This window comes from Cololabis saira, chromosome 15, assembly GCF_033807715.1.
Source record: "Cololabis saira isolate AMF1-May2022 chromosome 15, fColSai1.1, whole genome shotgun sequence".
Lineage (NCBI taxonomy): Eukaryota > Metazoa > Chordata > Actinopteri > Beloniformes > Belonidae > Cololabis > Cololabis saira.
The window spans coordinates 29,745,409-29,767,949 of NC_084601.1; the positions used below are offsets into that span (position 1 = coordinate 29,745,409).

The window sequence follows — 22,541 nt, forward strand, 5'->3', positions numbered from 1 at the left end:
GCCGGGACTAGTAACCCACTAGCCGGGACTAGTAACCCACTAACCGGGACTAGTAACCCACTAGCTGGAACTACTAATGGCTACTAACCCACTAGCTGGAACTATTAACCCACTAGCCGGGACTAGTAACCCACTAGCCGGGACTAGTAACCCACTAGCCGGGACTAGTGACCCACTAGCAGGGACTACTAACCCACTAGCCGGGACTACTAATCCACTAGCCCCGGCTACTAACCAATAGCTGGAACTACTAACCCCCTAGCTGGGGCTATTAACACACTAGCCGGGACTACTAACCCACTAGCAGGGACTACTAACCCACTAGCAGGGACTACTAACCCACTAGCCGGGACTACTAACCCACTAGCCGGGACTACTAACCCACTAGCCGGGCATACTAACCCACTAGCCGGGACTACTAACCCACTAGCCGGGACTACTAACCCACTAGCCAGGCAGCATCAGAAATGGTCTGGATGGAGGTCCAGGCTCTTCCAGGAGGAAGCCCCGGCTGGTGGAGCTGTGACGGTTTAGCCGAGGCCCTCTAGTGGCCAGAGGGGGAACTATCGCTGCCGTCACAAGCCTCCTTTAGATAAACTGACCAGTTTCTGTCTCCAGGAAGGCGTTAACGAGCTCCTCTCGTGCACAAACCTGCCCCCTTTCACGGCTTTGACTCCAGAATGTGTTTTTCTACTTCCACAAAAACGTCTTCTTGTCAGAGGGAAGAAGAATGTGGACGGGATGAACTCTCTCGTAGGATTTATGTCAGAGCTGAGTAGATCGGGCGGGAGGCCTGACAGATATACGGCTCTGTTAGCGGCAGCGACGGCCTCCGAGTCTCGGTGGGACCGGAGACGGTTCATCCAGGCTTTGTGAGGCTGTCAGGGTTCGGTCCGGTGAAAAGCAGCGGTGGATTTACTGCACATGTCCCGCGTCGCCCCGGGTTACGCCCTCGTTCCAACGTCATGTGATCTGCTGTCAAGGGGATGCGCGGACCACACACACACACACACACATGCACACGCACACATCAGTTCCGTGAATTCAGTTTATTTGTTTATTTGTTTATTTAAAAGGATCCCCATTAGCTGACGCCAAAACGAAAGCTAGTCTTCCTGGGGTCCAGACAATAAAATACAAAATCAAACATACAATTTAAATTCATAAAGTACATTAAAAAAAAAAATGTAAACTACAAATAAGAAATAAAGAAGAATATCATACAAATCATATATAATTTGATTTATTGATCTCACTCTATCAGATACGCTATATGATGTTAAGGTGATGACGACAAATACGTTCTTAGTCTTTGTCAGAGACCAAATAAATCAAACACGCCCCCCGACAACAGTTCAGAACTTTTCTTGTTGCTCTTTTAACTTCTGGGCGAGTCTTTTGTCATGTTTTTGTTTATTTTGACTTTCATCTGTCTTTAAACTAAAAATGCAGCTAGTTTCCCCCCCAGGCCTTTGTTTGGGTCCAGATTCTCAGCATCCCGCGGGGCCGTGAAACGCCTCCCGTCCTGTAAATGATGAGTCTCCCCCTCCCTCGTTCCCGCCGGTTGCCATGGAAACCGGGTCCGGACTTCTCTCACTTCCACCAACAGTGTTTTGGTGTTTTGGGTGTTTTGGTTCGTCGCCAACGGCGATGATCCCCACCACGCCTCCGACCGCTGTTCTGCCCACGTTGCCGTGGTGACAGGCATTCCTGACCGGCCGCGCCCTGACCAGGATGACTCACTGCGGCGGTCCGTCCACACAGAAGCTCTATCACTCCCCCCCCTTCCTGCCCCGGAGCCCAGTTCCTCTCCGTCACACGATCATGGGCTCGGTTCTGGTCCGTTTGTTGCTGTTCGTCGTCGGGTCGGAGGTCTTTCTGGGCCGGTCTGAGCCGAGCATTGTTCTGTTTTAAACCTCCCACAGGATTTTCTCGTAAATCCTGATGGTTTTGCTGCCTGAAGCTGCTTACAGTGTTGGCAGCTTTGACCCCCGAACCCCCCCCCCATCTACCGTCTCAGTGTGCAACTGATTTGTTTCAATTTTCAAGGTTTGTTTCACCTCAAAATGAACTATTTAAAACCAAAGTTGCAGCAAAAACACCCTCCACTTCCCCTGCAGACGCCCCGAAGGGACGAAGCAGAAGCTGGTTCCAGAGAAGCTTTCATGCTTGCCTTTTTCATGCTTGACTTTTTCATGTTCTGCCACCAAAGTTTTCCACCGTTATAAAAGTGGGGAGGGGTGGCTGCAATCTGCAGTTTCTGCCACTAGAGGTTGCTGCTCTGCCTTTGTCCCACCAGGAACGTTTCTTGAGCGTTTCAGGGACGTTTCTTGAGCGTTTCAGGGACGTTTCTGGATCGTTTCTGGGATGTTTCTGGAATGTTTCTGGAATGTTTCGTTGACGTTTCAGGGACGTTTCTAAGAGACGTTTCTGGAGTGTTTCTGGGATGTTTCAGGGACATTTCTGAGAGACGTTTCTGGGACCCTTCTGGTACGTTTCTGGAGCGTTTCTGGGAAGTTTCTGGAGCGTTTCTAGAGCGTTTCTGAGAGATGTTTCTGGAGCATTTCTGGAGTGTTTCTGGAGTGTTTCAGGGACGTTTCTGGGACTTTTTCTGGAGCGTTTCTGGGACGTTTCTGGAGGGTTTCTGAGAGACGTTTCTGGAGCATTTCTGGAGTGTTTCTGGGACATTTCCGAGAGACATTTCTGGGACCCTTCTAGTACGTTCCTGGAGTATTTCTGGGACATTTGGGGAACATTTCCGGGATGTTTCTGGAGCGTTTCTGGGAAGTTTTTGCGACTTTTTGGGGACGTTTCTGGAGCAGTCAGCGACATTTCCGGGATGTTTCTTGGACGTTTCTGGGACAGTGCGTCAAGTGTTCAGTTCAGTTGGATTTGTGGGATTGCAAGCTCGTCCGAACCGTTTGACATCCAGGAGACTTCTGCAGTGATATCCTTGTTTAAGGAAGAAGGTAGAAGTGTGGTTGAACTCGTCTTCCACCCTCAGAATCATTGGCCTGTTATCGCTGTGTCTTGTCCTTCTGCTGCAACAACAAAAACAATGACTGGGCTCAATAAGAGGTGCGTTTCTGAATTCCTTCGTAGGTTGGGTGGACCCTCCCTTAAAGGCTTTCCGGGAGGGACTCCATAATGTCCAACTTCCGGTCGGGAAGACCACCAGTGATAAAGACCCTGTATGACCTCGGGAATCTTCTGGTGTTTTATTGCAGAACAGGTTTTACTGCCGCACTAAACGGGTCTGTTTTGCAATGTGACGGTTGCTAAAGTGTCTGCTTCCAGATGTGTTTGAGCAACACGCCCCCGCAGCAGTTTTCCCAGGACTCCGTTTCGAGAAGTCAGAAAAAGAAATAGTGCCTTCAACAACTTGGACGGCTGCCATGTAGGTTAAACTTTCTATAATGAGTCCTTGAATGCACTCGCGCTTGACGAGTCAGGAGGAGTTTAAGGGGTTCGTTTAGAAAGCAGTCGCTGCCGCCACAAATTGATGTTCACTCCCTCGTCCTCTGACGTCTCCATGGAGACGGGCTTTCATCGAGGCTCAAAGAAGACCACCAAAGACCTACCTGTGACCACCAAAGACCTACGTCCCCATGACCACCAAAGACCTACGTCCCCCTGACCACCAAAGACCAAGCTGTGACCACCAAAGACCTACCTGTGACCACCAAAGACCAAGCTGTGACCACCAAAGACCTTGGCCTCCCTGACCAGCAAAGACCTACGTCCCAGACGTCACCAGGGACCACACGGTGATCAGTTAGTGTGACCTCCGTCTGTCCCCCTTTCAGCTCAGCCACCAGTTTCAAATATTGTCTCAGCGGCAGAAATGCGGCTAGATGGTCAAGTTGTAGCTAAAATTGTTGACGAAGCTAAGGTGAACGTGTTCCCAGCAGCCCTTGGGCCTGATGTTCTGCCTGTTTTTGCATTTTTGGATTAACAGGAGTTCTGGGAATTGGTCTTGGCAAGATAGCAGCCTCCACGGAAGAGAATGCTTGTCCAGTTGAGCGGTTTATCTCAGTTCGGGGATGTTTTTGCGTTATGTTATGTTTGGTTCTTGGTGCTGCACCTTAGGCTGGGCTGGCAGGACTCGGGTGCAGATGGTTCTGTTTCCCTCCATCTGCACGTTTGTGATGGTAACAAAGCAAACTCTGTCCTCCTAACCGCTGGTTTGTTTGATTTAGCGCCACGGAACAGGTAATGGAGAGCAGATGGCGAACCAGCCCCGCTCAGGTCAGGGGTTCAACTCTGATGCCCTGCTACAGGAACGCATTCCTGCTGGCGGAGAGGAGCCGTTCAGTCCCGGTTCAGGTCTGGGATTCATTCCCCCACATGTGCTTCTCCGACTGCTCCAGTTCATCATCTCTGATCACCGTGACGATGCCAGCGAGGCGGCTGCACATCATCTGTGCCGTATGGGGTGCGGCCGTTTCCCGCCGCCCGATTGGCCGCCGCCAGCTCACCGAGGGCCGCTCCTCTCTGGCAATACCGTCTCTCTCTGCCACGCCCGGCGTCTGCTTCTGATTTATCCTCTCCAGTGACAAACAAACATGCAGAATGCCATTTTTTATCACGGGCAATAAAACGTCGCTGCAGGGGGAAAATATTTGGAGCGCTGACTCCTCCGAAGGAGCCGGCGGTGCCAGATGTTTGCCCTCATATGGCTCCTTTCAGTGAGGGGCTTTAATCGGGGGAAAATGGGCTAAAACGCGGCCAACAAGTCTAACATTTTCCAAGCTCGCATTTGTAGCTTGGCTGGCAGCGGTGGGTCTCCTGGACCTCAGGTCTGAGGAGCTGAGACAAAGAACAGTTGTCTTCTTCTCCGTCTCTGCTTGAGTTTGATTGGTTCGGGCTCTGAACGTCAGGAGAATCTGTCAGCGTTTGGCCTTTCAGATCCAGTCTCTTTATATAACACGCAAGGATCTCTGGAAAGACTTCTTCCCTTATGTACTCATGCTTAAGTGGCCGCCGGGGGCAGTTTGACAAACAAAGAGCTGTTGACTTCCCCACGCTGAGTTTGACCAGCCTCCGGGCCGAGTGGACCGCTGGTGGTTCCTTATCTCTTCCCTCGTCAGCTGCTTTTCCCTGGAACACTTTGTTGAGTCAAACCCCTCACGTGACGTGAGGTTGTAGCTTTAAAGGTTGTTGTTTTCAACATCTATCCATGAATTGAATCGGTTTATGCCAGAATACCTTGGTCTGGGCCGCCGCAAGGGGTGTGCAAACCGCGTTTTAAAAAAAAAAAAAAAAAAAATTTTCGTTTTTTTTTTTCTTCCTTTTTTCCCTTATAAATATCAACAGTCACGTTCCATTACAGACCTAAATGTGTATTAGTCTGTGCATATCAATAAATATATGTGCAATGATGCGCGTGTCTGTTGTTCAATACAACTGATCAGACCAAGCGCAGACACAAGCTGCTCTGATCCAGACGGGTGGAGTTGGAACAAACTGTCACACAATGTCGAGAGAACGAGACAGATTCAGGAAATTTCCATCAGGGGATGAAAAAAGAAAAAAACTAAAGAAAATGGAAGAGTTTAATGCCTCTCTGAAAGGCTCGTTTAATAAATTTGTTACAAAAATCACCGTTCCAACCGGGTCTCAAGCAGCCGTGGGGCCCCGCGTCGAAGCAAGCCCAGATGATGATGAGGCAGGGGAAGGTATCCATTATTTTGCTAATTGGAGAGTTAAAATTGCGCATATAGACACCCGATCTGACCCGAAAAACCCAAAAATTTTGGCCATTTCGCACAGGGCCTCGCAAATCTCCCAGTCGGCTCTGACCTTGGTTAGTTGGGTTCACACCAGGTTAGTGCGGTTAGTTGGGTTCAAGCCAGGTTACTACGGGTCTCACCAGGTTAGTTGAGCTCACGCCAGTTTACTTTGTTAGATCTTTCAGACCAGGTTAGTTTGGTTAGTTGGGTTCACGCTAGTTTAATTCCGTTAGTTGGGTCCTCGCCAGGTTACCTCGGTTAGTTGGGTTCATGCTCCACAGACGGCCCTACCGACACCACCTCGTCCCACCACGTTTATTCAGACTGTAGAATAAGAAAATATAAGGAAAACCATACATTTTCTTTTTTTTTAAATGTTTTTTTTAAAACCCAAATTTGGTTATTGTCGCACCAGTAGAGGCGTATTAACTCTCTGATGTCTCAGTGGAACGTAGTAATAATAATAATAATGATGATAATACAAAAACAAAAGGTCTTCCTAAAACTGTAATTTGCACTGTAACTTCATTATGAAATATCAGCAATGACAAAGTCCTGTCGGAGGATCATTGTGTTGGCTTCGTAGATGACAAACCTGCTCTCGTCAGGTCTTTTAGATGCGTTTCTTTTGATTTGCATCCTGCTTGAACTCTCCTACGAACTCCCCTCTTCTCTTTCGCCTCTCATCCACTCTGTTTCTCTTTCAACTGAGGAGGTGGGTGTGGCCACGAGCATCGCTGACTCACTCTTGGGAGATAAGTACCCCGCCACAGTGAAACGAAATGGACGTAGAGGTGAATATCGTAAGAAACATTGTCTAGGGGAGGGTGGTGCATGCAGGTTCTGTACTTGGACGTAGTTGGTACCGGCTGAAGTGGAAACTTCTTGAGGAGCTAAAAGACGGTGGCTCGAATGATGATGGCCATCTATGAGCTTCCCTTCAGAGATGGCGTCGTAGTGGTGTCCTAGCACCCGGAAATCAAGGGCATGGACAACCTGAAGGTGATTCGCGCGATGGGCTCTCTGAAGTCAAAAGGCCACGTCCGCGAGACTGTTGCCTGGAAACATGCTTATTATTTCCTCAGCGATGAAGGAAAGGATGAGGGTCTTTTCTAAGAGGGACAGAGATGTTTCCAGAGGACAAGAACATCGTATCAAGACCATGGTCAAGGCTTCTTGTCTCAGAAGGCCTTGTGTGAGCTGCTACAAGGTCTGGTCCTGCACACCCTTCGTATCTCCGTCCCTCTTTCTGTTACCCCTTTTTTCCACCCAACTGGTTACAGGCTGGTTCTAGTTCTGGTTGTGGACCGGTGCTGAGTTTGGAACCGGGCTTTCTGTTTCCACTGACAAAGAACTGGTTCCGGGCCAGAAGAACCAGTTCCAAGGTAGCACCAACTCTTTGCTGGACCAGAGAAAAGTACCGCTTACATAAGCGGAGGGGGCAGAGTTATTAAGACCAACGGCAATAGCAAGACTGGGAGACGGAGACATTTTCAAATAAAAATGAATCAGGATGCAGCAAAGCATCATGGGTCTGAGGAGGAGACAACCTGTCTTTTAGAGATGTGTCCATGGAGGAGCTACATTGACCAAGTCCTATTAGATCAGATACCTGGTTGTTGCTGCAACTTTCACGCAAACGCGTAGCAATGTGAGCTACCCTCACAAAAACATGCACACAGTCCTGGGCTATACATGCCCCCTCTGGCCAGCCGGGGCGCCAGATGGGGTGGGGGGGGTCCGGCCGGAATAACGTGATCCTTCCACGCTCTACGTCCGGCCGGAGAAGCCCCACCCTGCCTGGTGAAAATATGCGGCCTGCTCACTCCTCAGGTTATGGAGGAGACCTGAGCTCAGTGCAGGGCCCTCCCGGGGTTTGTAGAGGACAGCAATGCCCAGGACTGTCACTTAGGTAGGAGCACTGGGTGATATAATAGGGGAAAAAACCGGGATAAAAATATTTAAAAAAAAAAAAAAACTTTCACGCAAACGCAGCGACGTAACTGACGTCTGCATTGATGTACTGCAATGATGTGGCTCCCCTTAGCACCCGAGCTGTGGAAAAACAAACTGGTTCTCAGCTTGTTCCCTGAACGAGTTGTGGACCAGCACCAGCACTGGCCCCAGACCAACTCTGGAACCGTTTTGGTGGAAAAGGGGTATGTTAATCAGTCTCTATTTTGCCATAAGCGTCGCTTTGTCGGGGAGGGGGAGCGATTCACCCGAGAGAGCGTGGAAAGCAAATAACGAGCAACCAGACTCTTTGTGTTGCTTTTATATACCAATGTTCTGAAATATTTACATAAAAATGCATCACAAGTTTTACCCCTGCTGGCTTTAACAACCTGAACCGAGTCAATGGTGAAGAACTCTGCAAAAGCATGCTCTTACATGCATGGGGGGGTTACCTGCCACAGGTAAATACACACACTGAGGGCGACATAATATCCATTATGTAACGGACTTGTCTTTCTCGAGTAAATCCGGCTTAACAAACTTTATTTTTTTATATATTGTTTTAATGAAGGTGCAAATCTGCATTCACTGAATTTCTGAGTTGCTTTTTCTCTCGGTGCAAACGCGTTTTTATCTACCGGATGATTAAATCAGAACCTTAGATCTGTTTCCCAGAATTCATAAATTGGTCTAAAGAAACAAACCCGACGGCTCTCGACGAGCTTCTGAACGAGTCAGACCGCTCGGCCCGACCTCCAGATGCCGGGTTCCTGAGGATTTCCCCGCTCCAGGGCCGGTGCCAGGCCCAGTGCCAGGACCGAGGCCCGAGGCCCGTGACTCAGCACGGCAGGAAAACACTCAGCTTTTCCTGCCATGTGGCAGCTGCCACCTTTCATCAGCGTTCCGGTTGGTCCTGCCTTCAGCCAACCGGCAGCCCAGTGGTTAAAAAGCCCAAACTGCACTTAAAAGAAGGGCTTTGAACCCGCAGCCTTTCAGTCCGGGACCGAGTGTTGCACGTCTCACGCGGTATTAAGAGTACTGGGACTGAAAGGCACGTCGATGGAAATTAACTTCCCCAAAGACTCCATGGAGGCTCTGATTCAACACGGCCAAGGTAGGGGGCTGGGGTTGCTGGTGCAGTTCTGTCCTCTGGCCAGCAGGTGGCAGCAGAGAAGTGGGCTGGAGCCGGTCAGAGCCGGCGTCCCGGACCGCAGAGACAGGTATGGGTGTGTCCGTCAAACAGCCCCGGACCAGACCGAGCCTGCAGCTCCTGAAGGTCGTTGGTCCAAGTCCGGTCCGACCTCGCCCTGGAGCCAGAGCATCGTTTAGGGGGTCAGGACCACCCAAGACGCAGTCCTGGCACTGCTGGGATCATGTTTCCTGGTGGTAAATCCAGAGGGGGGGGTCGTTGGGACCAGGGGGGCTTAGAACCGGCTGTTCGTTGTCACTTCTCTGCTTAAAAGAAGTGATTCAGTTCATAAAATGTGAAAATCATAAGGAGAAGGATTCACCTCCCTCGCTGTTTTCCCTCCACAAGTGCTGTGAAACTTTAGTTTAGTGAAACTGGGCTCTATAAAGCTCAGAGGAGGACAAACCTGCCAACTATGACTATGGACCAGTATACCTTGATGTCTAGTAATGTACATTTTCAGAACTCAAACAAAACTGGAAGGACATTCATTTTCATTTACTTGAATATTGCTGTGATAAAAATAATAATAATAATAATTTTATTTATGACGCACTTTATATTTTAATCAATCTCAAAGTGCTACAATAAAAACAAGTTAAAAAAGGCAGCAAAAATAAGATGGACTAAAATTGCAAGAAAAAAAAGAAAGTCAGAACATGGTCACCTAATGTATGCACAGCAAAGAGATTAAAAATACATAGTTCCTACTGAGGTCAGGCAAATGCCTTGGTGAACAAAAAAGTCTTGAGTCCCCTTTTGCAGCTGTACCGTATTATCTACTTGTCCTTTCCAAATAAACAATTAGATAAAATGTGAAAATCAGTGGACCCCACAAATGCATAAAAGGAACATTTTATTTATTTATTTGGTTTATTATACAAGTGTTCTTCATTTCTCTAGTGCATCAAGAGCTTTTATCATGAACTGTGAAGGTGAACGAGAAGAAAACAGAGTTTAAAGATTGTTTTTTTGTAGTGAGGTTAGAAGTTGAAGGAATAAGTATCTGGGAGTTCGTCCTCAGATTTTTATTGATTTTATTGATATTGATTTATTTGACAGGGACGATGTTAGTGTTAATTCTCTTCCACAACATTGCAGTACAGTATAAAATTCATATCCATCAATTAAAAAGACCATACAATTCAATAATATTGCATTTACATGATATAAAACCTTCCCTCACTCACTCTCCCACACAAATATACACACTATTTACAGATGAGGACAGTTTAGATTTTTCTTTAAGCAGGTTTTAGTTTTGGTGATGAACATGTTAAACTCTGAGATGGATTTAATTCCAGAGTTTACAGCTCTTATAGGAGAAGGCTATAAGAGCTGTCGCCTGCAGAACGGGATTTTGCAATTTTCTGGTGACTCTGTTGCTGTTTTGTCTCTCAACAAATCGACAATGTTGCTCAAGTTGTTTATACACTTAAAAATGAATTTAAGAAAAACATAAATCACAAATGCTTTCAAAGCTTAGTAAGGGAGCACTTATAACTGTGAAGGTGAACTAGAAGAAAACAGAGTGAGGTTAGAAGTTGAAGGAATCTGGGAGTTTATCCTCAGATATCTTCGTGCAGAAGCTCCACATCCTCTGGACCGAGTAGTGCAACTGTTTTACAGCTTCCACAACAGAGTCTTTGTTATTTTGGTTCCCTGGCGAGAAAAAAGAAAAACAAAGAAAAACCTGCTTTTTTTTTTCTCCGCTCTTTGTCCTTCGGCCGTGAGGAAACGTGGAAGTGTCCCAGGGAGCTTCTGAGAGGAAATATTCAGACTCTCAGCCCCGTCTGGCTTCGCTCCCCCTCCTTCTTCTCCTTCTTCTTCTTCTCCTTCTTCACGCCCCGCCGCCCCCCCGACGGGTTTATCAGAACCATGTCGCGGGTCAGAGCTGACTCTGGGGCAGTTCTGCATTTTTCTGTGAAAGCGGAGAAGGATGGACATGTGCTGCTGCTTCCGTTCGGACCCGCGAGACGGTGAGTTTACGCTCCTCTCCTCCTCTGTTTTTAGGGATTTATTCAGTCGTTCTTTCCGGGGGAAAGAGAGGATGCTTCGGGGGGGGGGGGACTGCAGAGGAGAAGGTCTTAATTATGCAACGAGGAACTGGTGCCTGGTGCCACTCCCAGCAGCAGCAGCAGCAGGGCTGCAGAGTTCTGGTGCCCTGCAGGGCTCACCTGGGTCCGGTTCTGGTACCTGGTTCTGCTTGTACCCGGTACCTGGTTCTGCTGGTACCTGAGTCCGGTTCTGCTGACGATGTGGGAATCGTTGAGCGGACACATGTGAGGAGAGTGGGCGGAGCCGCCCCTCGGAGGAGTGGTGGGGTAACATCTACCCCCCCCTCGCTGCTGTTGTTGCCACCACTCCTTCAAGCCCCCCCCCAAGATTGATGTTGAAATACAGTTTCGTGAATAAATTCGAAATGTCGAGATTAATGTTGAAATTCAATTTCATGAATAAAGTCGAAATTTCGAGAATAAAGTTGAAATGTCTCCTCTGGCCCATCAAATCCAGTTAGGAGAGCGACTGACAGCTATGCAGCAGCAGCTGTAAGTAACTAACTAACTAACTAACTTACATCCTTGGAGTGTAACGTTAAGGGTACATTTCTGAAGTTATGCAACACTCGAAATTTCGCCTTTTTTCTCAACATTTCAACTTTATTCACGAAATTTTGACTTTTTCTCGACATTTCTGCTTTTTTTTCTCGAAATTGTACTTCAACATTAATCTTGACATTTCGACTTTTTTCTCGACATTTCGACTTTTTTCTCGACATTTTGACTTTTTTCTCGACATTTTGACTTTTTTCTCGAAATTGTAGTTCAACATTAATCTCAACATTTCAACATTAATCTCAACATTTCGACTTTTTTATCGACATTTTGACTTTTTTCTCGAAATTGTACATCAACATTAATCTCGACATTTCGACTTTTTTCTCGACATTTTTACTTTTTTCTCGAAATTGTAGTTCAACATTAATCTCAACATTTCAACATTAATCTCAACATTTCGACTTTTTTATCGACATTTTGACTTTTTTCTCGAAATTGTACTTCAACATTAATCTCGACATTTCGACTTTTTTCTCGACATTTTGACTTTTTTCTCGAAATTGTACTTCAACATTAATCTTGACATTTTGACTTTTTTCTTGAAGTGCATAACGAAAAAAAAATCTTCCTCCTCTAAAATATTGTTTTTATTTTTCTCCTGCCTGGCCCTAATACTCTTCCGTAGAGGGATCTTGGAAGGCTTCCAGGGTTGGATTTTTCCAGCTGGAGGTTTTCCAGGTTCCACCCACAAACCAAGGTCTCCTGCCTCTGATTCAGCCTCCGGTCTCCGGGGGCGACGCATCACTTCAATTTCCACATGTGACCCAGAATAACAGAGTATGAGTCAGCGCTAAAGCAGCAACTGTGACTTGTTTTGTTGGTTTTTATTTTTATTTATTTAAAGTGCAGTGTTGAAAAGAAGCCGCGTCTACATCTCTGGGCTCGGAGGCGTCACTGGATCACAAATATGAGTATTGAAGTCCTACTTTATCAGAAACCGGTCCAGAATCGGGGCCCATTGGATGTCCGGGGTCCAGACCGTCTGGAGTCCTCGAGAATAAACTGCACTTTGCATTCATTAGAGCAACTTGTGCTGAATTAGGTCCATTCCAGTGATGCTGGTATACGGTGTAATCTGATTACTATAATGGTAAATAATGTAATTTCAATCTTTAATATTTAAAAATCAGGTTTCATCTCCAAATTCAGTCCAATTTAAATCAGTAACATTACTATTCATTCCTTTTCTGAGGTGGAGGGGGGTGTTGGAGCTGGTTATTCTGGTAGATACTTTGGGACTAGTTAGTAGTCGTGTCCATCCTTAAAAGCACTGGAGTCAATCCACCAATAGTGTAGAAATAGCGGTAGTTCAGTCGCCACACATATCTGATCTCAGCTGATGGATGAAAACATTTATAGTAAGTTCAACATCATCATCCACTTCTCTGTGTTATTGTGCTGCAGTTGAAAACAACCTCATATGGAAACTAGCTGAACCAGGATGATGTTCTACAATCATGCAGGATCAGGAAATAACCAGGTTTGTTTTTGATCTCGGTCTGAACTAGTCCTGGCCTTGACTTGGTCTGTCTTGGTCTTGGCAGTGTCTTTGTCTTGGTCTTGATACTGGTGATGATAGTGTCTTGGTCTCGGTGTTGATACCCTTTGGTCTTGGTTTGTCTTGGTCTTGGTAGTGGCTTGATAAGGGTAGTGTCTTTGTCTTGGTCTTGGTTTAGGCGGTCTTGGTACTCTCTAGTCTTGGTAGGGTCTTGGTCTTGTCTTGTACAACTCATGCAAGATGATGAAATAACTAGGTTTCTTTTTGGTCTCGGTCTCGGTCTTGATACTCTCTGGTCTTGGTAGTGTCTTGGTCTTGGCTAGATCTTGTCTTCTACAACTCATGCAAGATGATGAAATAACTAGGTTTCTTTTTGGTCTCGGTCTTGATACTCTCTGGTCTTGGTAGTGTCCTGGGCTCGGTTTAGGTGGTCTTGACTACCAGTCTAACCAGGGCTGAGGACCAGGAGGGTTCAGACAATGCTTTGAAGACGACTTTGCATACCTTAAAGTCACTGTGTGTAGCGTTACAGGTTCTGACCACCGGGGGGCATATTAACCAACGAGCCACTGAAAACACTGTGCTAATCAGTGGAGACGGTCCGGCACTTGTTGACGTATTACACACTTTCAGTCAAAATGTACAAGTTTTACTGAAAAACGTAGATATATCTACCGTAATAAATGCCGGGCCTTTATTTGGGGTTTTTCGGTAATGAAAATATTCAATCATTTAAAAGATGGTAATCCATCTCTGCACCAATGACAGCCCAGCTGTAATCTCATTTAAGAAGATGGAGCGATTAGGCGCATAATGGACATAAAATTTGGTTTATTTTCTTATTTATTTATTTATTTTTTTTACGACTGAGTACTGGTACTTGTAATGTACTGCCCCCCCATGGTCAGGGGTGGTATCGCTCTAATCTTCCATCGATGCTTTTAAGAACAAACTTATAACCCACCTGTTTCTCCGAACTTTTAAACATTAGTCGTGAGAGGGTTGTTTCATGACCATCATGTTGATTTTATGTACTTTTATTCTAGGAGCTGTTATCGGTATTATCTTTTTTTTTAATCGTATTTCTACTTTTAGTGTACTGTTTTATTTGTGTTATTATTGTTGTATTGTTGTTTTATTTTTTCTGAAGCACCTTGTGACATTCTGTTGTCTGTGAAAGGTGCGATATAAATAAACTTTACTTACTTACTTACTCCTCAGTGCCGAAACAGCTTGGAAATGGTTTATTTTCTTATTTATACATTTTTTTTACGACTGCCCCCCAGTGGTCAGAGGTGGTATCGCTCTAATTGTCAGTGCCATAACAGCTTGGAAATGTCAGAAGAAACATTTGAAAGTCATTAAAGCTTCACTGTTCCAACCTTTTAGGTATGAAATACTAAACTGTTTAACAACAAACAAGTTTGACTGAAAAATTATTTATTTTGAAATATATAATAATAATTTTCAATCATTTAAAAGATGGAAGTTGATTTCAGAACCCATGACAGTCCAGCTGTAATTTCATTTAAAAAGATGGAGCGATTAGGCACATAGATAACGGACATAAAATTTTATTTTTTTATTTATTTTTTTAAGAATATTCTTGTAATGTGCTGCTCCCCGGTGGTCAGTGGTGGTATCGCTCTAATCCTCAGTGCGGAACAGAAACATGACAAAGTCATTAAAGCTTCACTGTTCCACCGTTTCAGGTGTGAAACACTAACATAAATGTAATTTAACGAGACGATATTCTCGTTTAGAATTAGTTTGTATACGACTGCAGACATTGACCCGAAGTGAGCCCGGCAGTCTGAACCGGGCCAACCCATCATCACCTTCGGGCCACACCTGGCCCTCGCAACACTCGCCCGTATCCCCAAGTCACAACCAACTCAGGAGTTCTGGGCCTCACTTGGGTCACTTTGGGCCACATCCGGCCCACATCGGACCGAACCGGGCAGGGAGACCCAAAAGTGGCCCGGATTATCCCCAAATGAGCCCGGTTCATGTGTTGATGCTCCGATTCGTCCGGTTCAGAGGAAGCAGGTTATTGTTGTTGTGCTGCAGGTTTTCCTGAAGCCGCTCCAAGACCTTTACATCATGAGACCTGACTGACCCCCCCCACCCATGGGACGGCCCGCGGTCTTATTTTAGCAAGGCAGCGTTGTCGTGAATGTGGGATGCGTGACACCGGGCCTGACACCGGTGTTGGGTGTCCGAGCGTCTCGGCAGCCAACATTGGTGACATTGAAGACAGTCCTGCTTCTGAAGTCCCAGCATGCCCTGGGGCAGAGGCCCTGCAGGTATTTCTGCCTCGGCACGTCGGAGCTGAAAGCAGGAGGCGTCTTGGGTGCGACGAGGTTGCGGAGGAGGAATGCTAAATGACTCCAGCTGACTGTGACCGGTCTGAAATGTCAAAACCACCAGCTTCAGGCTGGCGGTTTGAGAGAACGGGGCTCCGTTTGTCCCGCGGAGACGTTTCTCCGGTTCTACCGAGCCGAGCCCGTCGCTGCTCCTTCCAGGACTGCCGGCGGTTATGGATTTCTGGGAATCGTAAACTCTGTGGTGGCGTCCTCCAAACACAAGGAAGCAATCAGCTTTCATGGGGGGGCGGGGTGCAGTTACATAATGCATTGATAGTGGGAGGATCATTATGGGATGGGAAAATGACACATGGGGGCATGTATGGAGTGTAAATATTTAGAGTGAGAGGGAGGGGGCGGTTCTGGAAACCTGTGGTGGAAAAGAAGCCGAAAGAGGATCCAATGGAGTGAATGAGTTTGGCTCCGGTCCAGCTGGATCGCTGATATCACGAGGGGGAGGGGGGGGGTCAGTAGTGAAGTTACATGATGAATTGATAGTGGGAGGATTATTATGGCATAGGAAAAATGAAACATGGGTTATGGATTGAGTGTAAATATTTGGAGTGGGAGGGAGGGGGCGGTTCTGGAAACCTGTAGTGGAAAAGGAGCCGTAAGAGGATCCAATGGAGTGAATGAGTTGGAAAGTTTGGCCCTGGTCCGACTGGATCACTGTTATCACGGGGGGGCAGTGAAGTCACATGATGAACTGATAGTATCTGGATCTTTATGGGATGGGAAAATGAAACGTGGGGTTATAGATTGAGTGTAAATATTTGGAGGGGACATTTCTGGAAACCTGTGGTGGAAAGGGTCCAATGGAGTGAATGAGTTGGAAAGTTTGGCTCCGGTCCGGCTGGATTGCTCACAAGGTAGGGGGCTGTGAAGTTATCTGATGAATTGATAGTGAGAGGATCATTATGGGATGGGAAAAATGAAACGTGGGGTTATGGATTGAGTGTATATATTCAGAGTAGGAGGTTCTGGAAACCTGTGGTTGAAAAGGAGCCGTAAGGGGATCCAATGGAGTGAATGAGTTGGAAAGTTTGGCTCCGGTCCGGCTGGATCGCTCACAAGGTAGGGGGCTGTGAAGTTATCTGATGAATTGATAGTGAGAGGATCATTATGGGATGGGAAAAATGAAACGTGGGGTTATGGATTGAGTGTATATATTCAGAGTAGGAGGTTCTGGAAACCTGTGGTTGAAAAGGAGCCGTAAGGGGATCCAATGGAGTGAATGAGTTGGAAAGTTTGGCTTCGGTCCGACTGGATCGCTCTTATCACGGGGGGGGGCAGTGACGTTACATGATGGATTAATAGTGAGAGGATCATTATGGGATGGGAAAATCAAACAGGTGGTTATGGATTGACTGTAAATATTTGGAGTGGGAGGGAGGCAACAGTTCTGGAAACCTGTGGTGGAAAAGGTCCAAGGTCCAATGGAGTGAACGAGTTGGAAAGTTTGGCTCCGGTCCGGCTGGATCGCTCTTATCATGGGGGGGGCTGTAAAGTTACCTAATTAAGTGATAGTGGGAGGATCATTATGGGATGGGAAAATGAAACGTGTGGTTATGGATTGAGTGTATATATTAGGAGGGGAAGTTTCTGGAAACCTGTGGTGGGAAAGGAGCCGAAAGAGGTTCCAATGAAGTGAATGAGTTGGAAAAGTTTGGCTCCGGTCCGGCTGGATCACTCTTATTTTGGGGCAGTGAAGTTACATGATGAATTGGTAGTATATGGATCATTATGGGATGGGAAAATGAAACGTGGGGTTATAGATTGAGTGCAAATATTTGGATTAGGAGGTTCTGGAAACCTGTGGTGGAAAAGGAGCCTTAAGAGGATCCAATGTAGTCAATGAGTTTGGCTCCGGTCCGGCTGGATCGCTCTTATCTGATGGCTGATGGCCTGATTCATGTATTATTAACTTCTGCAGATAAGGCTGCAGCAGGCGTGGCCGGGGGGGGGCACCGGGGAGGCAAGACTTTGTTTTGAGCCACGTTGAGGCTGCAAAGCTTCGTAGAGGAGCGACTTAAAATAACAGAGGAGAGAGAGAGAGAGGAGGGAGGGAGGAGGGAAGGGGGGGGCAGCCTCACTCCTCGGCCAGAGCACTGAGTCACGGCTCGAGGGCGGAGGGAGTTGGGGGGGGGTGGGAGGGAGGGAGGGAGGGAGGGAGGGCTGCGCTCTTGTTAAAGTCCCAGCGGCTCGGTTGTAGGATGGCACCACACCCCCGAGCCCCGCCCCCCCCTCACCTTTCACCCCCCCCCCTCGCGCCGAGCCGAGTCCGCCGATCCGGCGACTCTCCACTTTCCAAACAAGCCTGATGCCGACTGGCCCCCCCGGAACAGCGTTCCCAGCCCTGGTGGTTGTGGCCCACATCGTTACCTTAATCGCCGTATGGCTGCGCTGGAAGGGAGGTAAGGACGAGCCGGGGGGGTCCGGGGGGGCCGCGGCCCCGGTGGGACCGGTGTAACCGGGTAGGGGGGGCAGCTGGTCTTAAGGTCGCGGGTTGACGGAGCAGGTCTCCGGCTGTCGTCTCCGCCGTCTCCAGGCGTGTGATCGTAGCAAACCCTCCTCCCTCTCTCTCTCTCTCTCTCTCTCCCTCTCTCTCTCTCTCTCTCTCTCTCTCTCGCCCGTACTCCGTGCCCCCCCTCCCCCTCTGCCCCCCCCTCGCAGGGATCAGTTTCCTGTGGTCTGGATGTTGCAGTTTAACCCTGTAAATGCTGAAGGAGAGAACTGTTGCTTCTCTCTTCCGTCCCTCCGTCGGCTCTTCCAGCTCCGAGCAGCCAAACGCCTCGGGGGTGAGACACCTCGGGGGTGAGACACCTGGCAGGTGAGACACCTGGTGGGTGAGACTCGGCTTCACCTGGTGGGTGAAACACATGGTGCATGAAACACCTGGTGGGTGACATGCAGCTTCACCTGGTGGGTGAAACACCTGGGGGTGAAAAACCTGGCGGGTGAAACATCTGGGGGGTGAGACACCTGGGGGTGAAACACCTGGGGGGTGAGACACCTGGGGGTGAAACAACTGGGGGGTGAAACACCTGGGGGGTGAAACACCTGGTGGGTGAGACAACTGGGGGTGAAACACCTGGTGGGTGAGACAACTGGGGGTGAAACACCTGGGGGGTGAAACACCTGGGGGGTGAAACACCTGGTGGGTGAGACAACTGGGGGTGAAACACCTGGTGGGTGAGACACCTGGGGGGTGAGACAACTGGGGGTGAAACACCTGGTGGGTGAGACAACTGGGGGTGAAACACCTGGTGGGTGAGACAACTGGGGGTGAAACACCTGGTGGGTGAGACACCTGGGGGGTGAGACACCTGGTGAAACCGGGTGAAACCTTCTTCACCTGATGGGTGAGACTCAGCTTCACCTGGCGGGTGAGACTCCTGGCGGGTGAGACCACCTTCACCTGGCAGGTGAAGCTGCTCTGGGCCCATTGATCCTGTTCCTGCAGGGAATGTTTTCTTGGTTAAATCCTCCTCACCTACTAACCTCAGGTGTGTCTGCTGCTGCGTCACCAGACACACCTGAACACCTGAGTGCCTGAACGCCTGAGGCAGGTTGCTCCTCTGTTGACGCCGACTGCCACAATGCAGCTCTGCAGGCGACACACCCTCAGGCTCGTTGTTGGGATAATTACTTAAACTGCTCTGCGCCGAGACTCGTTGAACCACCTGACTCGTCAGGTGACCCTAACGCCCCTCGCAGGTACCTGGGGGGTCGTACCTGCTCCCACCTGGTCCCTCATCAGAGTTTATCTCTCTGGTTTTATATTATTACTGCTGACCGCTGAAGAAAACATAACGAAGGCTTTAGGAACTAAATGTGTGTCGTGTTTATCTGCCGGGTGACTTGTTCTCTGGAAGCTCAGGTGATCAAACAAAGGTTGTTTGACAGGTAAACTCAGCGCTCGCTATCTCCTGGCACAGCTGATTTGCATTTTGGGAGTTTTCAGCCCTGCAGTCGAGTCGGGCACCTCGGTACGGCGTGAGCCGACCTGCAAGGTGACCTCCCAGGGGGAAGTGGGGGGGGGCGAGGGTAGGGCTCCACGCTGCCGCCAGGTTTAATAAAAGCCACTTGGCGACGCAGCGTTGTAAACTGAGGACGGTTACGGGCTCCGTATCCCGGATACGGTCAAAACAAACGCCCCTGAGGGCTCCTCGGCGCTCGACCCACGCTCCGTCGTGACCTCTACGGGTTTGACCTTTCACTGATGCCGCCGCGAGGCCTCGCCGATGCTGCCAGGAAGCCACGCCCCCGACGTGACATCTAGCTCGGTGTTGGGTGTCGGGTGTCGGCTCGCTCTCCCTCTCAGCTGTGACTCATTTTCCTGCCTCGAGGCCGTAACAGCAAACCGAGGGGGGGGGCGGCGGCCAGGGCTGGGGGGACGTGGCCACCCTCCCGCCGCCAAGTGTTGAGCAACAGCCCGCCGCTGAAGGACGCCAGCGCTGGAAACGATGCGTCGCCCGCGGCAACAGCAGACGAACGCGATGGTTTTCTTCTGTGTTTTTCAGCTGGAGCTCTGAGACGTTTCGTTAAGACGAGGTTTTGAACGAGCAAACGAAGGAAATAAGATATAAAAACAGCTGATTAAAACTGTTAAAATATATTTGTGATCAGGAAAAACAAACACAAGGTTTTGAACCAGCAAACAAAGGAAATAAGAGATAAAAACAGCTGATTAAAACCGTTAAACGTGAAGAACAAAATATATCTGCGATCATTAAAAATGAAATATTGAAAACAAAATTTTTTTTTTGTGTTTTTTTCACTTGAGATAATCATGAAGTTGTTTGAAGACGCCTCCAACTTACAAAGCTGGGATATAAACCTTGTTCTGTAAGCTCTGCTCCGTTCAGGCCCGGCGATCTGTGACATCACAGACCCGTTCCAGCTCCTACATCTTTATCTCCACCGGCTGCAGTTTTATGCCTCTGAAGTTTAGCAGCATACAGCTGATGACAGGGGGGGGGGGGGGGGCTAGAGGCCGACTCCACCCCCAGCATCCAGCTGCTGTGAACACAGCTGTGGCTGAAATCTCCTGTATCTCTGCGGTGTTTTGACCAAGAAATGTCCCATGAGTTCCTGGGACGTCTTGGAGCACGAGTTCTTTGAACAAGAGTTCTTGAAATTAGTTCTTGAAACAACAGTTCTTGAAACAACAGTTCTTGAAATGAGTTCTTGGAGCGTCTTGGAAAAAGAGTTCTCAGGACGTCTTGGAACACAAGTTCTTGAAATGAGTTCTTGAAACAAGTTCTTGAAATGAGTTCTTGGGATGTCTTGGAACAAGAGTTCTTGGGATGATAGTTCTTGGATGGTCTTGGAACGAGACTTCTTGGGACGTCTTGAAATCACGAGTTCTTGGGACGTCTTGGAACAAGAGTTCTTGTAGTGTCTTGGAGCAAGAGTTCTTGGATATTTTGAAAAAGGGGGAAGAGTTAATAATCAGTGTTGAGGATGAGGAGGGACCAGCCTGATGCTCTGGGAGGATTTCGGGTCTGGACCGAATTTCTGAGTCAACACCGGGTTTCCACTTGCGTGTTAAACTGCCACTCAGTCTTTCTGCCACTCAGTCTTTCTGCCACTCAGTGGGCGAAACCCGCTGTGAAGTCGCATCTGTGACGTCATGCGCAGTTCCCTTGTTTCGGTACGTTCTGTACCGGTCGGGTTTGACGGGTCGGCTGTAGGCTGCGTGGAGGCTGGTTCTCGAAAAACAAACCAGCCGTTTATTTTTACATGGTTTCAGAGGTTAAATACACCCTTCAGCTTATCTGGGATCAGATTGTGTCGGTTTATGATGTTAGGTGTTCCTGCTGGGGGGGAGACTCTCTGGATTCCAGCAACATTTGAATGTGATGAATAACTGCTGTGATCCAGATAAGCGCTTGGACAGATCATCAATCATTCCTGCTTTGAATGCGGCGCCAGAAAAACAAATATCCACAGCTGAAACCGATAATTACATTAATTATGATGATTTAGGTGCAAATGAAAAAATGTTCTAGTTCTCTTTTACCAAACTCTGGTTTCTTTGGCCTGGAAGCAGCCAAGTTTTTCTGCTCTGAAAAGTTGTGCAAAGGAAAAGAGAAAGCAGCTCCTCCGACGGAGGTATTTATGGCTCACAGCTGTTGGGGGGATTTACAGCCGCGCGCTCCGACCTGCGCGCCCCAGAGCCGCATGCGCGGAGAGAAATAAATAAATAATGGAAAAGGATGGAAAAAGTTACGCCTTTGCTGCCAGAATCTGACAAAGGAAACGGGGATGAATGAAAAGCGGGGAGCTGCGCGCAGGAGCGTCTTCTGAGGACGCGCCCCCCGCTGACGCGCGGTTTTGGCACGCAGCTCCGCGGCGGAGCGGCGCGCAGCGCGGGCGGAGCAGGACGCAGCGGGATGGAGCGGCGTGGAGTGGGTTGGTTGAGGGGAGCGCGCCGCACTTGATCCCGGGGAGGGGAAGCGAAGGGCTGGGCTCGTGAACGCGCCTCCGGAGTCCGGACGCGCCTCCGCGAAAGGGAAAGCTCGGGTTCGGGAGTTTGGACGCGGAAACTCGCGGGTCTCAGCCGCGCCAGGGTCGGATCCACGCGCGCCCCTGCGTCCACGCGGCGCCATGGCCCGAGTGGAGGAGTCCGCGGTTCCCTCCGCGCACTCCGGCTCGGACTGGAGCCTCGCTTACCGCAGGACTAACTTCATCCACGAAATGCGCTGCGAGGACGTGGGCTTCCACCTTTACAGCCAAATGTGCTGCGCAGGTACAGTAGGGGGCGCGCTGCGGGCTCCCGATGGGGAAGGGTTGGTGGGGGGGTGATGGGAGCTTTAAACCCGCGGAACCACAAACACTGAGGTGACTGATTTGATTTTTATTTTGGTTTTCTTGGGTGTTTTTTTTATTTTTAAAGATAAGAAAAAAACAAAAACAAAACAAAGAATGTCATCCTTTAACACTTAATATCTTAATTTACATGTGCAAAAAGGAATTGGAAGAAGTGTAAAGTTATTTAATAAGATAAGAAGAGATAAGATAATCCTTTATTTCTCCCTCAATGGGGAAACTCACTTGTTAGCAGCAGTACACTTAACACACACATGCAGGGAAGGGGGTAAAAAAGTAAAAAATATATATAAAATTACAAAATATAGACAGTATGTACATTGCAATGTAAATAGAGGTAGTGCGAAA

General features: G+C 48.3%; 1 protein-coding gene across 15 annotated transcripts in view; it reads left to right on the forward strand.

The window, feature by feature from the left end:
• The window catches only part of pleca (plectin a), a 143,578-nt gene that overhangs the window by 46,715 nt on the left and 74,322 nt on the right, over window positions 1-22,541 (forward strand). For 2 of the 15 annotated variants that reach the window (XM_061741268.1, XM_061741270.1), the window contains exon 1: window positions 17,653-17,773. The exons of 9 other annotated variants lie outside the window; for them this stretch is intronic. In XM_061741268.1, coding sequence (XP_061597252.1) covers window positions 17,680-17,773 — 94 coding nt within the window. In that variant the 5' untranslated portion in view covers window positions 17,653-17,679. Of the gene's footprint in view, window positions 1-10,785; window positions 10,857-17,652; window positions 17,774-21,832; window positions 22,114-22,541 lie in introns of those variants that run through there. 4 more of the 15 variants (XM_061741263.1, XM_061741264.1, XM_061741276.1 and 1 more) reach the window with 3 other exon arrangements.